General features: G+C 45.5%; 1 protein-coding gene across 1 annotated transcript in view; it reads right to left on the bottom strand.

Moving 5' to 3' along the window:
* The window catches only part of LOC306918838 (protogenin B-like), a gene marked incomplete at both ends in the record, with an annotated part of 65,542 nt that extends 42,783 nt beyond the window's left edge, over nt 1-22,759 (bottom strand). The window contains 10 exons of the mRNA XM_079531693.1: nt 638-794; nt 1,256-1,404; nt 4,247-4,411; nt 5,195-5,445; nt 7,222-7,381; nt 8,053-8,349; nt 9,634-9,770; nt 10,126-10,312; nt 19,284-19,733; nt 22,753-22,759. Coding sequence (XP_079387819.1) covers nt 638-794; nt 1,256-1,404; nt 4,247-4,411; nt 5,195-5,445; nt 7,222-7,381; nt 8,053-8,349; nt 9,634-9,770; nt 10,126-10,312; nt 19,284-19,733; nt 22,753-22,759 — 1,960 coding nt within the window. The remainder of the gene's footprint in view (nt 1-637; nt 795-1,255; nt 1,405-4,246; nt 4,412-5,194; nt 5,446-7,221; nt 7,382-8,052; nt 8,350-9,633; nt 9,771-10,125; nt 10,313-19,283; nt 19,734-22,752) is intronic.
* Between the last annotated feature and the right edge of the window lie 1,567 nt (nt 22,760-24,326).

Genomic DNA, 24,326 nt, shown 5'->3' on the forward strand with positions numbered 1-24,326 from the left:
GACTCGCTGGGCGGAGCCTCACGTGGCTCAAGGCCATCAGAGACTCGCTGGGCGGGGCCTCACGTGGCTCAAGGCCATCAGAGACTCGCTGGGCGGGGCCTCACGTGGCTCAAGGCCATCAGAGACTCGCTGGGCGGGATGTGATTACATCCTGGGGGTATTTCTAAGGTGATTATCACATACTGGCGGTATTTCTAAGGTGATTATCACATCCTGGGGGTATTTCTAAGGTGATTATCACATACTGGGGGTATTTCTAAGGTGATTATCACATACTGGTAGGTATTTCTAAGGTGATTATCACATCCTGGGGCTATTTATAAGGTGATTATCACATCCTGGGGGTATTTATAAGGTGATTATCACATCCTGGGGGTATTTCTAATGTGATTATCACATCCTGGGGGTATTTCTAAGGTGATTATCACATCCTGGGGGTATTTCTAATGTGATTATCACATCCTGGGGGTATTTCTAATGTGATTATCATCAACATTCTCTTGATTATCGGGTGATAACATCCGAAACAGGTGCAGCATAGGACTACACATCCCACAATGCACTGGGCCATCTAGCCTTTATATATGTCTATGCCCCGAACCACCTAAGCTGGCACCTTTCTGGGGGGGGTCAGTACCTTTGGTGCTGTGGACGCGGGGGGTCCTGTGGGAGGTCCAGGCGCTGGGCTCACACCAGCCCACCCTGGTGGCCGCGGCCAGACGTAGCAGGTAGATGGTGTCGGGCTGCAGGCGTTGCAGAGCGTAGCGTGTCACGTTGTCCGACAGCTCCACCGTCTGGACGCCGTCTGTCACTACCGCTAGGCCCTCCTCGCTCCCTGGACGGTTCATAACTATAATAAACTTTATTTATATAGCACCTTTTTGAACAATGTTCCAAAGTTTAACATTTTTTTTTATCTATGACCATTATCCCTGATAAAAGTAAATAAAATGCTGTGATAATGGCTAGAACATGTTTGTGAAAGATATCCCCCAAATGTAAATTATTAATTCATCAAGGCGCCAAAATACTCAACTCAAAAATCACAAAAATCAACTCTAGATTTACTCCACTAAAATCTTTAGTCGACTTTAAACTAGACTAACACTAAAACATTTCCGATGACTAAAATATGGCAAAAAAAACGAAACAAATGTTTTACTCAGACTATCATGACTAAAACTAAAAAAATAAAATTAAAATAAAATAGCTGTCAAAAACAACACCACTGACCCCCTGGCTCCTCCTCCTCCCGCGCGGCGGCGCTAGCCGCTGCGCTGCGCCACGCTAGCCGGTACGCGCGCACGCGGCCGCGGCTCAGCTTGGCAGGCAGGGGGCGCCAGGTCACCTGGATGTCTGTGGGACCCGCGCTGCTCAGGGACAGCTCGGGGGTTCGCAGAGGAACTGTTGGGGGGAAAACATATATATATATATATATATACGTCAAACATCGAACACAGCAAACGAAGGGTTAAGAATAAAGAGTGCAAAAAAAGAGATAACAATGCGTAATAAAAATCACACCCGTGTGAAGTGAGCGGCGCTCTTATCATCATACATCATCTTATGAACAACTGCATTTATGTGATTGGCTCGTCTACATAATGACGTACGTTTTCCCTTCGTTGTCGACGGCGTTTAATGTTCGTGTTTCCACAAATTCACCTCATATTTGATCGACATTTCATGACCTAATTTCTCCTTTCATTGTCAGTGGAAAATATGAGACGTGTGTTGAGGACAAAGCTGTATATAGGAGGGGCTAGCACCCCTCAAACATCAAGCTGTATATAGGAGGGGCTAGCACCCCTCAAACATCAGGCCTGTCTGAACTGAGTGGGTTGTACCATGGCTGAGGGAAGTAGGGGTGCTGGGGGGGCTGTAGAACCCCCTCCCCCCAGGCACAGCCCCCCCTCGAACAGGAGGGGAAGAAGAAAAAAAAGAATAAAATATGCTGTATCACAGTATTGGCACCTTATCCTGGTTAATTGCCTGTGTCAGTTCGTTCATATAACTTGCGTGTGGAGAGGGAAAGTAAAGGCCACGTTTGCGCGTGAAAATGCGCGAAAATGCGCGTGCATGATGCGCGTGCACGCGCATTTTTGCGGCCCCCTACCAGACGCTCAGCCCCCTACCAGACGCTCAGCCCCTGCGAGAGTAAAGTACTTCCCGCGGGCCTGGGTTGTACTGTACTGTGCTGTGCTGTACTGTACTGTGCTGTGCTGTGCTGTGCTGTGCTGTGCTGTGCTGTGCTGTGCTGTGCTGTGCTGTGCTGTACTGTGCTGTGCTGTGCTGTGCTGTGCTGTACTGTGCTGTGCTGTGCTGTGCTGTGCTGTACTGTGATGTGATAACAGCTGTACTGTACTGTACTGTACTGTACTGTACTGTACTGTACTGTACTGTACTGTACTGTACTGTACTGTACTGTACTGTGATGTGCTAACAGCTGTACTGTGCTGTGCTGTACTGTACTGTGCTGTGCTGTGCTGTGCTGTGATGTGCTGTGCTGTGCTGTGCTAACAGCTGTACTGTACTGTACTGTACTGTACTGTACTGTACTGTACTGTACTGTACTGTACTGTACTGTACTGTACTGTACTGTGCTGTGCTAACAGCTGTACTGTACTGTACTGTACTGTACTGTACTGTACTGTACTGTACTGTACTGTACTGTACTGTGCTGTGCTAACAGCTGTACTGTACTGTACTGTGCTGTGCTGTGCTGTGCTGTACTGTACTGTACTGTACTGTACTGTACTGTACTGTACTGTACTGTGATGTGCTAACAGCTGTACTGTGCTGTGCTGTGCTGTACTGTACTGTACTGTACTGTACTGTACTGTACTGTACTGTACTGTACTGTACTGTACTGTGCTGTGCTAACAGCTGTACTGTACTGTACTGTACTGTGCTGTGCTGTGCTGTGCTGTACTGTACTGTACTGTACTGTACTGTACTGTACTGTACTGTACTGTACTGTGCTGTGCTAACAGCTGTACTGTACTGTACTGTACTGTACTGTGCTGTGCTGTGCTGTGCTGTGCTGTGCTATAATGTAGGCATTTATCAGACGCTCTTAATCCAGAGCGATTTACAGTAAGCAAGAACATAAACATGGTAATACATCAAATACAAAGAAATAGTCATCACGAATTATACGTGAGCTTTAAGAACCTAACAGTGGAATATCTATCTAAACTATAAGTGCTAAGTTTACATGAAGTGCCATGATTTTCTTCCACCCTAAAACATGATCATCAGGTCTTATTGTTATAGGGAGGTATAATTTTTTCAAGAAAGTGTACAGTATTTGTTAAAATGTCATTTTTATGTGGACACGCCCACCAGTTCATTAAGTATGCCTGGTTTGCCTGGTGGCTGGTGATGGGTGGTGATCCACCTGAACTGAAGCCGCACCCACATCTGTAGTTGTATGATAAAGGGGGAGGGGTTAGGGGAGGGGCTGATAGTGTGATGTCACTATATTACTGTTTTTTTCATTGGCCCGTTTGACTGTCAAGGTTTCAGCCTCCAGGAAGAAACCCTAAATACAAAGTTAATACACCATTGCACATAAAAACGACTCCAGGGTGTCTAATGAAGTACTGTCACCTCATAGACACATGAAAACGACTCCAGGGTGTCTAATGAAGTACTGTCACCTCATAGACACATGAAAACGACTCCAGGGTGTCTAATGAAGTACTGTCACCTCATAGACACATGAAAACGACTCCAGGGTGTCTAATGAAGTACTGTCACCTCATAGACACATGAAAAACTGGAAAAAATTGTGGCACTCCATCTTTAAGTTACATTAGTTTCACATTAGAGCGTTTGCACGTGAGGTCGTCGAGGCTAGTTTAACCTTTGACCTGTGAGGTCGTCGAGGCTACGGCAATGAGTTAAACCCACACGCGGCCCATGGGTTAGTGTTGGACGGACAGACGTAATACTCTCACCATCCTCCAGGGTGTGCTGTGTGACCTGCTCAGACATGGCTGATAGATAGATAGATGTAATACTCTCACCATCCTCCAGGGTGTGCTGTGTGACCTGCTCAGACATGGCTGATAGATAGATAGATGTAATACTCTCACCAGCCTCCAGGGTGTGCTGTGTGACCTGCTCAGACATGCGGCTGATAGATAGATAGATAGATGTAATACTCTCACCATCCTCCAGGGTGTGCTGTGTGACCTGCTCAGACATGCGGCTGATAGATAGATAGATGTAATACTCTCACCATCCTCCAGGGTGTGCTGTGTGACCTGCTCAGACATGCGGCTGGCTCCCATGGGCATGTACGCCACGATGTAGAAGCTGTAGTTCCGATCAGACTCCAGGTCGTCGATGATGTAACTGGTGGTGTCGTTGCCGATGACGGCCTGGTACTCTTCGTTGTTCAGACCTGACCCCGAGGGAACACACACACAAAGACACCGCGTCAACACTTAACTATTTTTTTCCCAGGTACGTATATATACGGAGGTTAACGCTAGGTGGCGTCATATCCCAGGTCCGTATATTTACGTACCCCAACGTAAACTCCGTCTATATAATGGTTGATGCCTACGGAAGCTTTTAACATTGGTCCGGTTCCCATAGCAACGCCCCACCGTTCCAACTATGGGATTGCAAATATATTCACAGTGCAAAGTAGTTGAAAGGAGGATTTTCAAACCTCCGTAAGTCGGACTCCAGGATCCTGTCCTTGGTGGATCTTCTGTCATCCACATTTCGGATTTAATTTGTGCCTTTACCGCGACGCTGCCGCCATGTAAACGCTTCTGACGAGAGGTAAAGAGGGCGTGTTCCAATGTGTAGCGAGTGTATGTAGCGAGAGTGTAATAATCACGTTAAACCACACCCTCGAGTGTAACATTGCAATTATACAACAGTTACCCGTAAAACTAAGCATATCGCTGAAAAAATATATTTTTTAAATGACAGACAGATGTAGTCACTACGACCACAAATGTCCCAAGAAACTAGCTAGCCTAGCCATCGAGTTTGCTAGCGCTCTGGGAAAACAGAGCAGCTGAATTCTTTGTTTTGATTAGGTGGTGATAATGGTGCAGGTTTAATCCACGGCTAGAAGGCCGTTTCAACCAATCAGATTGCTTCCTCGAAACGACCTGTGGTATAATATAGTATAGTTACCTGTAGGTAAGTATATATATAGTTTAGTTACCTTCTGCCTTCATGTAGTGAACAGAGTAAGCGATGACGCGCTCAGCGTTGTAGGACGGTCGGCTCCACGCCAGCAGGATGGCGGAGGAGGAGATGGTCTCCGCGGTGACGCGTCGCGGCGCCCCGGGGCGGTCCTCTGACATCACCACCACCAGGCGAGCGGGCGGGGCCACGGCGTAGCCCGTCGCGCTCTGCGCCACGCACTGGTAGATGGCCTCGTCCTCTGGGATGATCTGAGTGATCACCAGCTTGCTGCGGAACACACCGACCGGACACGATAAATACACACCGACCGGACACGATAAATACACAACGACCGGACACGATAAATACACACCGACCGGACACGATAAATACACACCGTCCGGACACGATAAATACACAACGACCGGACACGATAAATACACACCGACCGGACACGATACATAAATAAAAACAATAAATAAACACCGACCGGACACGATAAATACACACCGACCGGACACGATAAATACACACCGACCGGACACGATAAATACACACCGACCGGACACGATAAATACACACCGACCGGACACGATACATAAATAGAAACAATAAATAAACACAGACCGGACACGATAAATAGATTTATAGAAACAATAAATAAACACCGGACACTATACATAAACCCGCTCAGGACGGGAACCCCTTTTGGTGTTTTGAGCATTATGTCATACTTTAGCTGTTGAAGAATAGAATAGAATTTTTTTAAATCGTTAAAATGTGGCGCCAATCTTTGAATATTTGTGACCAGATTTGACTGAGAGCCTGCCATCACGCAAAATCCAGCTTTTCACCAGAGGAGAAAAACATGGCAGACTCTTCACATACTGTAACTAGAGCATGTCTGAAATAAGTGTCAGAGCTGAAAACGACATGTAAATATGAAATGAATGCTTAAACATGTAGCTATAGGTGTAATGTTAGTCCACAGAAGACATGTAAATATGAAATAAATGCTTAAACATGTAGCTAGGTGTAATGTTAGAGACCACAGAAGACATGTAAATATGAAATAAATGCTTAAACATATGTAGCTATAGGTGTAATGTTAGAGACCACAGAAGTGAACCTTTCAAGCAACAACAACATATTTTTTACGATACATTTACTCCCAATCTTCCTCCGTAGTCTGAAAACCCACCTTTTCAGACTCCATCATAGCACTTATCCTACCCCCTTAGACAGCACTTTTTGAAAAGATTTATAGCATGTCATGTAGACAGCACAATAATTGCATTGTATGTAGTCATAGCACTTCATAGTATATATGTACAGCATAGTATAGTATATATGTATAGTTTATATGTATAGTGTCATTATATAGATATGTTTACGTTCTTAGTTTATGCATGTTTCATGATAAATGCATTTTATATATGTGATGTATTCCCATGCTTTTTTGTTCTTGCTTAATGTAAATCGCTCTGGATTAAGAGCGTCTGCTAAATGCCTAAATTGTAAATTGTAAATAGTAAATTAACAATGTAGGCATTTATCAGACGCTCTTAATCCAGAGCGATTTACAGTATAAAGTACAGTATAAAGTACAGTATAAATCATTTATCAGACTCTTAATCCAGAGTGATTTACAGTATAAAGTACAGTATAAAGTACAGTATAAATCATTTATCAGACGCTCTTAATCCAGAGTGATTTACAGTATAAAGTACAGTATAAAGTACAGTATAAAGTACAGTATAAATCATTTATCAGACTCTTAATCCAGAGTGATTTACAGTATAAAGTACAGTATAAATAATTTATCAGACTCTTAATCCAGAGTGATTTACAGTATAAAGTACAGTATAAAGTACAGTATAAATCATTTATCAGACTCCTAATCCAGAGTGATTTACAGTATAAAGTACAGTATAAATCATTTATCAGACTCTTAATCCAGAGTGATTTACAGTATAAAGTACAGTATAAAGTACAGTATAAAGTACAGTATAAATAATTTATCAGACTCTTAATCCAGAGTGATTTACGGTATAAAGGACGTACCTGTTGTACATCTGGATCCTGCCATTTAAGGTCACTTCCTGTGCGTTCTTGAGCCATGTGACGCGAGGGGGCGGGACCCCGTCGGCCCGGCACAGGAAGCGGGCGGTGCCGGCCCGGGGGCGGGTCTGGCTCTCTGGACGCTCCACGATGGACGGGGGCACTGGAACACAAGGGGTTAACATTTAACACCCTGAGCGCACGGGACGGAGTTCTCCGTTCAATCAATTAGCAGCGCTCAGGATGGAGATTGATAAAAAGGACGGTGATTTATTGATATCAAAACCGATCGCATAGCTCCACAGGATGGGAGCGTCTGTTGCGCAACACTCGATGTTCCGTTGGGACGTCATCGAAAATGTTCCCCCCACATTTTAGCCGACAAGATCGAAAATCTTAAAACGTTAATAACTCTGATCTTAAATCATTCCGTCAAATTCTAATCAAAGATCATGTGTTAGACGGCCCACCGCGGTCCCGTCGCTAGTCGCGGTAGAATTAATCATACCTCCCGTTGTTGTCGATCGCATTGGTAGTGTTTTGGCTACATTTAGCTACTTCAGCCACATCCGGGATAACATCCGGTCCGTCGCTAAATGTGCTCCGCTACTATAATTCGCTGGGCTCTGATTTAATGGACCGTTTCTGAATACCGGTTGATATTTGTCGTACATATTGGTATAGCTAATATTTAATGAAAATCAAGATGTAACGTCCACAGTGATGTTGGCAGCAGCCATGGAGGTGTTTAAATAACAGATCTATAGTTTTACCCAGCACGGTGATGTTGGCAGCAGCCATGGAGGTGTTTAAATAACAGATCTATAGTTTTACCCAGCACGGTGATGTTGGCAGCAGCCATGGCGTAGTTCCGGGTTCCGGGCGTGGTCGATCGGCAGACGTAGGTCCCGGCGTGGCGAGCCTTGGCGACATCGATCAGGAGGTTTCCGCGGCCGACGACGCGGGCGTCGACATCGATGGGCCGTCCGTCCGCACGACTCCACGACACCACGGGGGGCGTGGCGCCGCCCCACGCAACGCACTCTAGCGCCACCGCCTGGCCGAGAGGCGCCGTGACGCTCTGCGGAGCGAACAGGATCCTGGGCCTCTGGGGGGGCGTGGCCTCGGAACCTGGAAATATTGTACATAAAACCATAGATATAGATATATATAGATTTAACCCATTTACACCTGAGGACGATTCTACAAATACCTTCTAAATCCTGACAGTTTTCTGGAAAAAACTCATGTTTCTATGTCAGTCGTTCTCAAGCATTTTCATGTCAAGGACCCCCAAGATTATATATAATTGGCCGCCAACCCTCATCTGATAATATGTAGTTCAAAGATCAAAAAACGTTCGCTCTGAAAGAATATATATTCAAAGATTTGCGCCACATTTTGACGATTTAAAAAATAAATAGCAGATCTACAAGCTCGTAGCGTGGCACTCGGCACCACTCATAACATTGTTCTTGCTTAATGTAAGTCGCTCTGGATTAAGAGCGTCTGCTAAATGCCTAAATTGTAAATTGTAATTGTAAATTGTGTCTAAGGGGCATGTACTTTTAAATAACCACTCATAACATTGTGTCTTTGGGGCATGTACTTTATAAATAACCACTCATAACATTGTGTCTTTGGGGCATGTACTTTATAAATAACCACTCATAACATTGTGTCTATGGGGGCATGTACTTTATAAATAACCACTCATAACATTGTGTCTATGGGGGCATGTACTTTATAAATAACCACTCATAACATTGTGTCTATGGGGCATGTACTTTATAAATAACCACTCATAACATTGTGTCTATGGGGGCATGTACTTTATAAATAACCACTCATAACATTGTGTCTATGGGGGCATGTACTTTATAAATAACCACTCATAACATTGTGTCTATGGGGCATGTACTTTATAAATAACCACTCATAACATTGTGTCTATGGGGGCATGTACTTTATAAATAACCACTCATAACATTGTGTCTATGGGGCATGTACTTTATAAATAACCACTCATAACATTGTGTCTATGGGGCATGTACTGTTTAAATAACCACTCATAACATTGTGTCTATGGGGCATGTTCTTTTAAATAACCACTCATAACATTGTGTCTATGGGGCATGTTCTTTTAAATAACCACTCATAACATTGTGTCTATGGGCATGTACTTTGTAAATAACCATAACTTGCTACATTTTCAACCGATTTTCAAACGGTTTGGTTTGTTATAAACGTTATACATACTTGTATGCTTTTATACGACGTTAATATAAAAAAACACATTAAGCATTCTGAATTATAGCCACGTTGATAATATTTGTAAGAAACCAAACCGTTTGTATGATGACATAATGATGACATAATGATGATGTAATGATGATGTAATGATGATGTAATGACCTGTGGTGACGCTCAGCGCTGCGTCTCCACTCGTCACAGAGCCAATCAGGAGGCTGGAGGCGACACACCTGTACCGACCCGAGTCTGATGATTGGACGTTGGAAATCTGGAGCACTCCATTGGGCAGCACAGTGATTCTGTACACACACACACAGCACGCACGCACAAGCATGCACGCACAAGCACTCACGCACGCACAAGCACGCACGCACGCACGCACGCACGCACGCACACGCACTCGCACACGTGCACGCACACACACACACACACACTCACAAACTTTAGTTAGAGTTACTTTGGCAATTTGAAAGTAGCTGAGCTTGTAGATCTGTCTGTCTGTCCGTCTGTCCGTCCGTCCGTCCGTCCGTCCGTCCGTCCGTCCGTCCGTCCGTCCGTCCGTCCGTCCGTCCGTCCGTCCGTCCGTCCGCCCGCCCGCCCGCCCGCCCGCCTGTCTGTCTGTCTGTCTGTCTGTCTGTCTGTCTGCGTACGTACCTGTCTGTGTGCAGAGGAAGTGCTGTGCGGTTGCGTTCCCAGGTGATGGTGACGGCTTGGGCGCGGGCTGATGATGTCACTGGTTGTTGGGCGCGGGGTGATGATGTCATCAGTGTGCAGGAGAAGCGAGCCAATGAGCCTTGGGGGGTCGTCAGGGCGACGGGATGCTCCGCAAACTCTGAGGCACCTAAAAATAATCACACACGCGTGAAGTGAGCGCCGCTCCTATCAGCCTACATACATCATCGCAATTTGCGTCCTCACTTTTTATCCTCAATATGTAACTTTGCTCAGCCAATCAAATCATCGCTAAAATTCATATAAACACACAAGTCTGGGCTAGCGGCCCCTCAAAAATTATTACAAAAATCACACCTGTGTGAAGTGAGCGGCGCTCTTATCATACATCATCTCATTCCGGCCAATCAGAATTTGCATCTTCACTATTCTGCATCCATCTTCTCTGTGTGTGTGTGTGTGTGTGTGTGTGTGTGCGTGTGTGCGTGTGTGCGTGTGTGCGTGCGTGCGTGTGTGCGTGCGTGCGTGCGTGCGTGCGTGCGTGTGTGCGTGTGCAGGCTGGCTATTGGCTGATTCTTCCCATGACCAGTTGGCTGTCTATTGGCCAGCTGCTCCGATCGATGGATCAATGGATCAATCAGGCGGACTGATTGAACCAATCAATGCTCTGCCTGATTCATTGTCATTGATAAAGGACCAATCAATGCTCTGCCTCCACCAGCACACAATAGCTTAAAGGAACATCTATTTATTTGTTTAAAATTAGTGTTAAAGGTAGAATAGTGATACTTTTGGTTAAAACAAAACGCTTTTTGTTAAAGGGTTAAATATCTCTATATTGTGACAGTAATCATTGCTATAGAGTGTGTTCAGTAACAGTGTTAAATAGCTCTATATTGTGACAGTAATCATTGCTATAGAGTGTGTTCAGTAACAGTGTTAAATAGCTCTATATTGTGACAGTAATCATTGCTATAGAGTGTGTTCAGTAACAGTGTTAAATATCTCTATATTGTGACAGTAATCATTGATATAGAGTGTGTTCAGTAACAGTGTTAAATATCTCTATATTGTGACAGTAATCATTGCTATAGAGTGTGTTCAGTAACAGTGTTAAATAGCTCTATATTGTGGCAGTAATCATTGCTATAGAGTGTGTTCAGTAACAGTGTTAAATAGCTCTATATTGTGACAGCAATCATTGCTATAGAGTGTGTGTTCAGTAACAGTGTTAAATAGCTCTATATTGTGACAGTAATCATTGCTATAGAGTGTGTGTTCAGTAACAGTGTTAAATAGCTCTATATTGTGACAGTAATCATTGCTATAGAGTGTGTTCAGTAACAGTGTTAATAGCTCTATATTGTGGCAGTAATCATTGCTATAGAGTGTGTTCAGTAACAGTGTTCAATAGCTCTATATTGTGACAGTAATCATTGCTATAGTGTGTGTTCAGTAACAGTGTTAAATAGCTCTATATTGTGACAGTAATCATTGCTATAGAGTGTGTGTTCAGTAACAGTGTTAAATAGCTCTATATTGTGACAGTAATCATTGCTATAGAGTGTGTTCAGTAACAGTGTTAAATAGCTCTATATTGTGGCAGTAATCATTGCTATAGAGTGTGTTCAGTAACAGTGTTAAATAGCTCTATATTGTGACAGTAATCATTGCTATAGTGTGTGTTCAGTAACAGTGTTAAATAGCTCTATATTGTGACAGTAATCATTGCTATAGAGTGTGTTCAGTAACAGTGTTAAATAGCTCTATATTGTGGCAGTAATCATTGCTATAGAGTGTGTTCAGTAACAGTGTTAAATAGCTCTATATTGTGGCAGTAATCATTGCTATAGAGTGTGTTCAGTAACAGTGTTAAATAGCTCTATATTGTGACAGTAATCATTGCTATAGAGTGTGTTCAGTAACAGTGTTAAATATCTCTATATTGTGACAGTAATCATTGCTATAGTGTGTGTTCAGTAACAGTGTTAAATATCTCTATATTGTGACAGTAATCATTGCTATAGAGTGTGTTCAGTAACAGTGTTAAATAGCTCTATATTGTGACAGTAATCATTGCTATAGAGTGTGTTCAGTAACAGTGTTAAATAGCTCTATATTGTGACAGTAATCATTGCTATAGAGTGTGTTCAGTAACAGTGTTAAATATCTCTATATTGTGACAGTAATCATTGCTATAGTGTGTGAAGAATCTGTTCTACAAAGGAGAGAGTGCTTTCCCTCTCCCCATAGAGCATAAACAGACGTTGAATACTTAGACTAGAAAATACTCAGGCAAAAATACGGAGCATGAAGTCAACAGCAGAGACAGGCAGATGAAGGTTCCGGAGTTCCATTTTATTTGCAGCGAGTACAAGACATCATTCACAGCCATGGGCCTGGCCCACCCGCCTCACGGCGTGTGAGCCACTGAACTAACTGTTACAAACATTTTCAATAGACCTTATACAACTCAAACACAGAGACAACAAAGGGAAGAATGCACCCAACCCCCCTTTACCAAATTGTCACACATGTCTAAATAAGGTGTTGGTCACCAGGAAGCAAGCACAGAACAGTAGGTGTCCTACAGGCCTGGCCGTTTACTATCAGCAAGCCAGATCTTTAGGGTCCCTCCTGCAGCTGCCCAAGCATTCTGTCTAAACATGTCATGTCACTCTCTCAATGAGAGACAAAGATCCAGGTTTACACTTTAGCTAAAACAGACTATATTAATGTGAATTGTGATTTCCAGATACATCAGACCTCCCTTTGAGACAATCATGTCTCATAAAAACGAATATGGAAACACAATTATTGACCCTCGTCCTCCCTTTGGCACTGACTGGAACATCAAGATGACACAAAGAAATCAAACAATTACAGTAGAATTAAAAATGGCTTACAAACTTCTAGGCATTCAAATCACATAACTCGTTACCAGTGTTCTCATTCCATTACAGTATTATCATCGGTGTGCTTATAGAACTCCCTTCTGTGTTCAATTTAATTTCAGGCTAAAACATTACATAGGAAATACAATGAATAAAAATAAGTAAGTAAGTAAATAGTAAAAAATACATTCCAGCCCGAAAACCACAGTAAGAATCTCTCTTACACACTAACAACTTCTCTGTACTGTAATCAACTTCACTTTTAACCTGTACATAACTCAAAACATGATCATTGACATAAATGATAACCCGTAAACATATATCTGACATTTAAACACAATACACCGTCGCTGTATCCAACCCCTTTTGCTTCACTCCAAAGCACCCAATTATTGAATACAAAGTGTGTTACGGTTTTTCAAACTTTACATCTGATGCTCTTAGCATCAGTTAATGTCAAGGATAAATTTTACCATAGTCATTCATAAAATGATTCATTTTTGTTTAGTTAACTCATCTTTTTAGGACATGCAGAAATCATCTATAATTATTTCAACACTCTAGATTCCCCAAGGCTCGTACAAATAACAGCACTGTTACCACCGGCGACCATAAACCCTAACTAAGTTTTTCCAGATCCCGTGCATGCTACTATTATTCACTTACGTTAAAATCCTAGAGTAATTTATATAACTTTAGAGTTTTCCCCACATGTCATAGCAGAAATACCTTCGTTGACTTTTCCCATTCACAAATTTATTCGAACAAAAATAAGAACGTTATGCACAATTAGGATGATTAATACTTATGCGTACGACAGGAGCGCTGTCTTTCGCCTGACAAAGAGACATCTAACTAATTGTACTCCGGTAAATATTTCTATTCAGCTCCAAATCTCCCTTAGGCATATCATCCCCATTAAGCCAACTTCCCTAATTAAATACCTGACACATAAAATCAACATATATGCCCATTACTATGTTGAACTAGACAAACGTAAACATACATTTGGAATCAAATGGAACGATATCCATCTGATATAATAAAATCTTCTGTAACGTTTCTTCTCCTTTTGTCTCACCTTCGTCATCAGTCAGCGCACACGGGCCAAACGAGGTTTGTGATGCAGTACACTTATGCACCGCATGGCGTAGGCCGCTCTGTTGTAGAGTTGCCCTTTGTCCGAAAACTTTCATTCTGATCCTGATCTGAATTCACTTTATCACCTCCTCCCTTTCAGTCATGAAAATACAACATGACTAAAAAAACGAGAAAGTGAATTAGTGTCATCACAGGAGCCTGCAGGCCTCTGCGAGGCAGAAACTAGCGATTCGCCGCGTTGCGAGCTTGTAGATCAGCTCTGTCGAGCCGCTGAATGGAACGAAGCCACGACGCCTCGCCGCCGGCGCCTGTCGAGTCGAGACGCGCCGTGAAGAGTCAATGAAGTGGCCATCGCCTCCCTTGGACCGCTGACCGCCGACGAACGCCCTCGGGCCGGGGCACGCTGTGCTCCGTAGCACCCCTCTCCCCGCCGTCCAGCCGCTGTCCATCGCCCTCTGGCCACGATCGCCGAGAGCATCAAGCCGCTGCCCATCGCCGCTCCTCGGTGCAGGCCGCCTCCGTCGTGGTGGTGATGAATGAAACCCCCCCCACCGCGCCGGGCAGGCCGTCGCCATCGTCTCGCTGGTTCGACTGCAGCGCGCAGCGCCGTCGTCGTCGCCGTCCTCCTCCGTTCAAAAATAGCCGACCGAAATATCTATTAGACTGAATTGTCAATTGTCCACTGGTCCTCTCGCCTGACGCAAAAATGCATCAACACGACCGGGTAATCGCACCACTTTGAAGAATCTGTTCTACAAAGGAGAGAGTGCTTTCCCTCTCCCCATAGAGCATAAACAGACGTTGAATACTTAGACTAGAAAATACTCAGGCAAAAATACGGAGCATGAAGTCAACAGCAGAGACAGGCAGATGAAGGTTCCGGAGTTCCATTTTATTTGCAGCGAGTACAAGACATCATTCACAGCCATGGGCCTGGCCCACCCGCCTCACGGCGTGTGAGCCACTGAACTAACTGTTACAAACATTTTCAATAGACCTTATACAACTCAAACACAGAGACAACAAAGGGAAGAATGCACCCAACCCCCCTTTACCAAATTGTCACACATGTCTAAATAAGGTGTTGGTCACCAGGAAGCAAGCACAGAACAGTAGGTGTCCTACAGGCCTGGCCGTTTACTATCAGCAAGCCAGATCTTTAGGGTCCCTCCTGCAGCTGCCCAAGCATTCTGTCTAAACATGTCATGTCACTCTCTCAATGAGAGACAAAGATCCAGGTTTACACTTTAGCTAAAACAGACTATATTAATGTGAATTGTGATTTCCAGATACATCATGTGTGTTCAGTAACAGTGTTAAATAGCTCTATATTGTGACAGTAATCATTGCTATAGAGTGTGTTCAGTAACAGTGTTAAATAGCTCTATATTGTGACAGTAATCATTGCTATAGAGTGTGTTCAGTAACAGTGTTGAATAGCTCTATATTGTGACAGTAATCATTGCTATAGAGTGTGTTCAGTAACAGTGTTAAATAGCTCTATATTGTGGCAGTAATCATTGCTATAGTGTGTGTTCAGTAACAGTGTTAAATAGCTCTATATTGTGACAGTAATCATTGCTATAGAGTGTGTTCAGTAACAGTGTTAAATAGCTCTATATTGTGACAGTAATCATTGCTATAGTGTGTGTTCAGTAACAGTGTTAAATAGCTCTATATTGTGACAGTAATCATTGCTATAGAGTGTGTTCAGTAACAGCGCCTTGCAGGTCGTTGTGAGCTTGTAGATCTGCTATTTTCACAGTGTTTACAGCAGCTGGAACAGAGTCTAACTAAATGTAAGTGCACCCAATTAGATGCATTGGTCAGTGCAGTGCTCTGACCAATGGGGTGTCTTTGTGTTGTGAACTTGTGGTCAGTTGAACAGCAGCTGAGTCACTGTGGTGTGTCTATTTATTCTTTAAATAACCCCCCCGCCCCTCCCCTCCCCTCCCCCCCCCCCCTCCTCCCCCTCCCCAAAAAACGTCCAGTCCATGACAATAACCATGACCTCTGAACTATGACCTCAACCACCCCCCCCCACACACACACACACACACACACACACACCCTCTGCAGTCCCAGGAAGTCAATACCATGTCGGATCAATGTCCCCCCCCCCCCCCCCCCCCTCCCTAAAATACAGACCAGGCGTCTTCAATGTTTTCAGAGAGAGAGAGAGAGAGAGAGAGAGAGAGAGAGAGAGAGAGAGAGAGAGAGAGAGAGAGAGGCCGGTCAATGACATCACAAAGCCACTTCCTGGTTGACCTCCGACCTCCTGGACAGAAGGAGAGCACAGCAGAGGCTCCTCCCACTTTTAACCCTCTCACGGCCCCTCCCCCTCCTCCACCCTTAACCCCTTCACAGCCAGGGTCCCCCCCCCCCCCTCTAACCCCCTCACTGCCGGCCAGGGAACCTGTTCCTCCTCAACCCTTCGTAAACGCGTCGCGTCCATCTGTGTTTGAGGGGCTCCTATATACAGCTTTGAGGGGTGCTATCCCCTCCTATATGGTGCTAGCCCCTCCTATATACAGCTTTGAGGGGTGCTAGCCCCTCCTATATACAGCGTTGAGGGGTGCTAGCCCCTCCTATATACAGCGTTGAGGGGTGCTAGCCCCTCCTATATACAGCTTTGAGGGGTGCTAGCCCCTCCTATATACAGCGTTGAGGGGTGCTAGCCCCTCCTATATACAGCGTTGAGGGGTGCTAGCCCCTCCTATATACAGCGTTGAGGGGTGCTAGCCCCTCAAACACTATATACAGCTTATGTATATGTCCTCACACGTGTCATATTTACCATCGACAATGAAAGGAGAAAATGATGTGCCTCAAATATGACGTAAATTTGTGGCAACACAAACATTAAATGCCGTCGACAATGAACGGAACATTTACGTCATTATGTAGACGAGCATGTCGTCTAACCAATCACATACAGTCAGTTGTTCATGAGATGATGTATGATGATAAGAGCGCCGCTCACTTCACACAGGTGTGATTTTCTTTCAAAAGCAACAAAGCGGCACAACTTAATGAAACACATTAGATTTATCTGGAGATAGAAATTTAAAATGTTTGAGAACCAACTGCTGTTTAAGCCCAAATATAAGCAACTCTACGCTTTAGAAACAAGACCCCCCCCCCCCCAAAAAAAAAAACCCCCAACCAATAATATTCACCAGCAAGTTCACAGGAGGGGGGTCCCCGCACCACCCCCCTCCCCAAAGTCAAAATGCAAAGTGTGTGTGTGTGTGTGAGCGCTCAGGTCTAGTGAATAGCCACAGCTGTCCACTGACTGACCACCGCCGCCCGGTCTGTTGTGTTCCTCCGAGCCGGATCAGGGTTCAAAGGTTAAAGGGGTCACTCGAGGTCACTCGGAACAAAGAGTGGAAAGTGTGAAAAAAAACCACCAACAAAAAGGCCTTTGAGAGATTCCTGCTGCGTTGCAGGGCGCACACACACACACACACACACACACACACACACACACACACACACACACACACACACACACACACACACATGGCAGTGTTTGCGACCCTTTATAAACTCCATCCATGCGATCTGAACCAGAGGAACATGCATTAGTCTACGGACCCCCCTACGGACCCCCCTACGGACCCTACGGACCCCCCTATGGACCCTACGGACCCCCTACGGACCCTAAGGACCCCCCTATGGACCCTACGGACCCCCCTATGGACCCTATGGACCCCCCTACGGACCCTATGGACCCTACGGACCCTACGGACCCCCCTATGGACCCTACGGACCCCCATACGGACCCTACGGACCCCCCTACGGACCCTACGGACCCCCCTACGGACCCCCCTACGGACCCTACGGACCCCCCTACGGACCCCCCTACGGACCCTACGGACCCCCCTACGGACCCTACGGACCCCCCTACGGACCCCCCTATGGACCCTACGGACCCTACGGACCCTACGGACCCCCCTACGGACCCCCCTATGGACCCTACGGACCCCCTACGGACCCCCGTACGGACCCTACGGACCCCCCTACGGACCCCCCTACGGACCCTACGGACCCCCCTACGGACCCCCTACGGACCCCCGTACGGACCCTACGGACCCCCTATGGACCCCCCTACGGACCCCCCTACGGACCCTACGGACCCCCCTACGGACCCTACGGACCCCCTACGGACCCCCCTACGGACCCCCCTACGGACCCTACGGACCCCCCTACGGACCCTACGGACCCTACGGACCCCCCTACGGACCCTACGGACCCCCCTACGGACCCTACGGACCCCCCTACGGACCCCCGTTTAAATGCATTTCTATCTCTGGGACCCCCAATTGATATTGTAAGATCAATGCTAATATAACTCTGGGAGTGTACAAATTTAACTAACGTGTCCATTTGGTTCCATTTGTACACTCTCAGAGTTACAGACCCATAAGGGTCCATTTGGTTCCATTTGTACACTCTCATAGTTACAGACCCATAAGGGTCCATTTGGTTCCATTTGTACACTCTCAGAGTTACAGACCCATAAGGGTCCATTTGGTTCCATTTGTATACACTCTCAGAGTTACACACCCATAAGGGTCCATTTGGTTCCATTTGTTGTTTTACAGACGGGTAAAAGGGCAGTTGTTTTACAGACGGGTAAAAGGGCAGTTGTTTTACAGACGGGTAAAAGGGCAGTTGTTTTACAGACGGGTAAAAGGGCAGTTGTTTTACAGACGGGTAAAAGGGCAGTTGTTTTACAGACGGGTAAAAGGGCAGTTGTTTTACAGACGGGTAAAAGGGCAGTTGTTTTACAGACGGGTAAAAGGGCAGTTGTTTTACAGACGGGTAAAAGGGCAGTTGTTTTACAGACGGGTAAAAGGGGCAGTTGTTTTACAGACGGGTAAAAGGGCAGTTGTTTTACAGACGGGTAAAAGGGCAGTTGTTTTACAGACGGGTAAAAGGGCAGTTGTTTTACAGACGGGTAAAAGGGCAGTTGTTTTACAGACGGGTAAAAGGGCAGTTGTTTTACAGACGGGTAAAAGGGCAGTTGTTTTACAGACGGGTAAAAGGGCAGTTGTTTTACAGACGGGTAAAAGGGCAGTTGTTTTACAGACGGGTAAAAGGGCCTTTGTTGTCTATGTGTGCACGTCCCTGTAGACTTACTTGTGAAAGTCAGTCGTGATCTTTGGCTGAGGATGGCTCCATATCGGTTCTGGAGCAGGCACTGGTAGAAGCCCTGGTCTGATGGACCCTCTGGAGCTAATGGTTCTGGACCCTCTGGACCCTCTGGACCCTCTGGACCCTGGACTGAAGGTCCAGGCCTGGCGCTGAGCAGCAGACCTTGCTGGTCTGAAGGTCCAGGACTGGCGCTGGGCAGCAGACCTTGCTGGTCTGAAGGTCCAGGACTGGCGCTGGGCAGGTACAGCGAGCCGTTGGCCAGGAGGACCAGGCGGTGGTGGCTTTGCTCCTCTGGCGTCAGGAGGACGCCATCTTTGAGCCACCTGATGCTGATTGGAGGGTGGCCGTGCGCCTGGCAGTCCAACAGGACGGGGCTCTTTGGTTGGACGGTGACGTCACATGGTTCCGTGACGAAGGACAGCTCGCTGAGACCGCCTGGGGGGGGGGGGGGGGTAGGGGGGGGGGGGGAGAGTTGTAAAACAGTGTTGTTGAAGACAAACCTTTTCATATCAAGGACCCCCAAATTGACACTAATTATCCCGCGGACCCCCATTTGAAGAGATAATACCAGGGACCCCCATTTTTACGTCTCTAGCAGTGATTCTCAACCATTTTAATTTCAAGGACCCCCAGTTTGACATGCATTCGTCTACGGACCCCCATATATTACTTAATTCACAAGTGGTCTACACAAGTAGAGAATGTAGAAGAATTGTTATTCTGATCAGCGTTTGCCTGATATCTCTCCTAATGGTGCCAACATCAATACAGCATGGAATTGTGGACAAAATGTCAACAAAATATTGTTTAGTTTTGGGTCTAAATGAGAGGCTAAATGTCATCAAATGGTGGTCCGTGGCTCAAATGGTCTTAGAGGCTAAATTTCATCAAATGGTGGTCCGTGGCTCAAATGAAGAATAGTGCCCCTCGGGGCACAGGTCTCCACCAGGGCAGGTCAGGTTGTGGCCTCCTGGTGGCGCTATAATAGGCCAATCTTCATACAGTACGCCTGTTCCAAAAATGGTGGCGCTATAACAGGCCAATCTTCATACAGTACGCCTTTGGTGGCAATTGGATGATTTGAGGCATTTTGTTCCAAAAATGGTGGCGCTATAACAGGCCAATCTTCATACAGTACGCCTGTTCCAAAAATGGTGGCGCTATAACAGGCCAATCTTCATACAGTACGCCTGTTCCAAAAATGGTGGCGCTATAACAGGCCAATCTTCATACAGTACGCCTGTTCCAAAAATGGTGGCGCTATAACAGGCCAATCTTCATACAGTACGCCTGTTCCAAAAATGGTGGCGCTATAACAGGCCAATGTGAAAAGGGTGAGATATATTCCTCAGCCTAGTATAGGAAAGTCCATGAAAGATTTCACGTAAATTGCACGTTGCGTTCATGATTTGTGGCTTTTTGTTCAAAACGGGCCAATCCTGCAAACTTTGAAAGCCAATGTTGGCCAATCAGGATGGAATATGAAATATTGGACAGATCCATCTTGAACACAATACTATAGAGATACTGTGTAACGATTTGCGGGATTTTTGGACAGAATCTGGAGGAGTAATATCAAACAAATGTGTTTTTCAAAAGTCGGCCTCCTGGTGGCACTATAACAGGCCGTTCTGGAAAATGTGAGTCAGAGGTTCATCGTTGGCATCCAGGAAGTGTGTGTGCAAAGTTTAGCATCGACCGGGTTAACGGTGCCGGAGATTAGCAGGTAACAGACGGACACACACTCACACACGGACACACGGACAGAGTGCAAAACATACTCCCTCCCCGACCCCATGCCTTCGGCCTGGTGGAGACAATAAAACATACTCCCTCCCCGACCCCATGCCTTCGGCCTGGTGGAGACAATAAAACATACTCCCTCCCCGACCCCATGCCTTCGGCCTGGTGGAGACAATAAAACATACTCCCTCCCCGACCCCATGCCTTCGGCCTGGTGGAGACAATAAAACATACTCCCTCCCCGACCCCATGCCTTCGGCCTGGTGGAGACAACAATGAATCCTTGACATGAAGAGGGTTGAAAACCTACGGAGGCCATGAATGAATGAAGTGCACCTCAAAGTCCAACTAAACATTAGAGGGTTTGTTACAGACATGATATTAGGGGACTGTCCCCCTTTACATGGGGGACTGAGACCCTGTCCCACATTGTGACTGACAGGCCTCAGGGTTCAAATTGAGACCCTGTCTGTCCCACATTGTGACTGACAGGCCTCAGGGTTCAAATTGAGACCCTGTCTGTCCCACATTGTGACTGACAGGCATCAGTGTTCACATTGAGACCCTGTCTGTCCCACATTGTGACTGACAGGCCTCAGGGTTCAAATTGAGACCCTGTCTGTCCCACATTGTGACTGACAGGCATCAGGGTTAAAATGTCCTAATACTAAGTCTCCTAACAGTTGTCTTCCTAACAGTAAAGTGTACATGTGACTCTTTTTGAGATACAGAGATAGTCATGGAGGCAAGACTAACTGTTCAGGAGAGGAGAAAATTATTATTATTATGATTATTAGTATTTTTTAAATCCAAAATGAGGTGTAATGTTAGAGTCCACAGAAGACATGTAAATATGAAATACATGCTTAAACATGTAGCTATGTAATGTTAGAGTCCACAGAAGACATGTAAATATGAAATAAATGCTTAAACATGTAGCTATAGGTGTAATGTTAGAGACCACAGAAGACATGTAAATATGAAATAAATGCTTAAACATGTAGCTAGGTGTAATGTTAGAGTCCACAGAAGACATGTAAATATGAAATAAATGCTTAAACATGTAGCTAGGTGTAATGTTAGAGTCCACAGAAGACATGTAAATATGAAATAAATGCTTAAACATGTAGCTATAGGTGTAATGTTAGAGACCACAGAAGACATGTAAATATGAAATAAATGCTTAAACATGTAGCTAGGTGTAATGTTAGAGTCCACAGAAGACATGTAAATATGAAATAAATGCTTAAACATGTAGCTAGGTGTAATGTTAGAGACCACAGAAGTGAACCTTTTCAAGCCTGTTTTCTCAACTCGCTGTTTCTCTGCAAGACATTACTCTATAAGCCATATCTCCAAAACTGGTGGGTCAAACTGAACAACCAATATGTCAATTTGAAGCTATGATTCCCTGCTTTCACATGACATGACATGAAAGAACGAAAATGTAAAAAACAAAAATGCAATGACTTAATTATAGCCTCGGTCATAAACGGTCATAAATAGAGTTATATACGTACTTGATGGAGGCAGCAGACACAGAGCCCATATCATCCACCTCCATGATAATAAAGGCACTGCTTTCATCTTAAACTTGGTCATCGTTGTTGTCACTCACTGCGCAGAAAGCATGGAACACGGTCGGGTATATATTCCAGGAAACACCCGGTATAAGTTTACCGACAAACTCCGGTAAACTCCCGAAATGTACCGTCCATCACCCCGTATAGCCTATAGGCTATAATATTACCGTATATTAACTGTACATGCTGCTAAACTTGAGGTTTACTTACGGGCAAATCTAGTGCCCATAATTGGCCCGTTAACTATTAATCCCTCTTCTCACGCAGTGTGTCGTTATAATCCAGATATAAATCCCTTAGGATGCAGATCCTCTCCGCTACGAGTCTCTGCTCTGAATGACTGGATGGACTGAGGGAGTGAGTGAGGCCCCCCCCCCCCCCCCCCCCCTCGCCCCCCCCCCCCCCCCAAACACACTCATAGTCACCCACCACCATCATGCACACTATATGGCCCTGGTTCTAACTTCTCAGCCTGTGGGACATGGCTTTGGAGGGGGTCCATGCACTCCCCATGCCTCAGATGACAGTGAGTGAATTAAGTGACAATTTAATACTACTATACTATTATGCTAGGCCTATATACTGTTTTCATAAAGGGGTGAAAAGGTTTTTGTAATGACCTACAGGCCTATACTTCCATCTGAACTGTCTGTACCCCAAGCCCCCCCCCCCCCCCCCCCCCCCCATGTGTACCCATCCTGCATATTACAGATTTTGAAATAAACATTTCAAATCAGTTTTGAATGAATGAATGAATGAACATGTATCGAGTCAGTCAGTCAGCTGCTCATTAATTAATTCACTTATTGATCCGCCCGCTGACAATGATCCCCCCCCCCCCCCCCCCCCCACACGCACGCACGCACGCACGCACGCACACACGCACGCACGCACGCACGCACGCATACACTCATACACACACACACACACACACACACACACACACACACACACACACACACACACACACACACACACACACACACACACATCCCAGCTGTGAGGTCAGATGGACTGAACCCCTCCCCCCCATGCTGGCTTGTGGTCAGTCGACGGTTTGAGAGTGTAACACACGGAACCAAATGGACCCTTACGGGTCTGTAACTCTGAGAGTGTAACACACGGAACCAAATGGACCGTTACGGGTCTGTAACTCTGAGAGTGTAACACATGGAACCAAATGGACCCCTTACGGGTCTGTAACTCTGAGAGTGTAACACATGGAACCAAATGGACCCTTACGGGTCTGTAACTCTGAGAGTGTAACACATGGAACCAAATGGACCCTTACGGGTCTGTAACTCTGAGAGTGTAACACATGGAACCAAATGGACCCTTACGGTCTGTAACTCTGAGAGTGTAAAACACGGAACCAAATGGACCCTTATGGGTCTGTAACTCTGAGAGTGTAATACATGGAACCAAATGGACCCTAACGGGTCTGTAACTCTGAGAGTGTACCACATGGAACCAAATGGACCCTTATGGGTCTGTAACTCTGAGAGTGTAACACACGGAACCAAATGGACCCTTACGGGTCTGTAACTCTGAGAGTGTAACACACGGAACCAAATGGACCCCTTACGGGTCTGTAACTCTGAGAGTGTAACACATGGAACCAAATGGACCCTTATGGGTCAATTTAGTTACACAAATTTCTACACAAACCAATAGCATCAATCTTTTGCAGTCACTTTGGGAC

Source organism: Electrona antarctica, assembly GCF_951216825.1.
Source record: "Electrona antarctica genome assembly, contig: scaffold_86, whole genome shotgun sequence".
Lineage (NCBI taxonomy): Eukaryota > Metazoa > Chordata > Actinopteri > Myctophiformes > Myctophidae > Electrona > Electrona antarctica.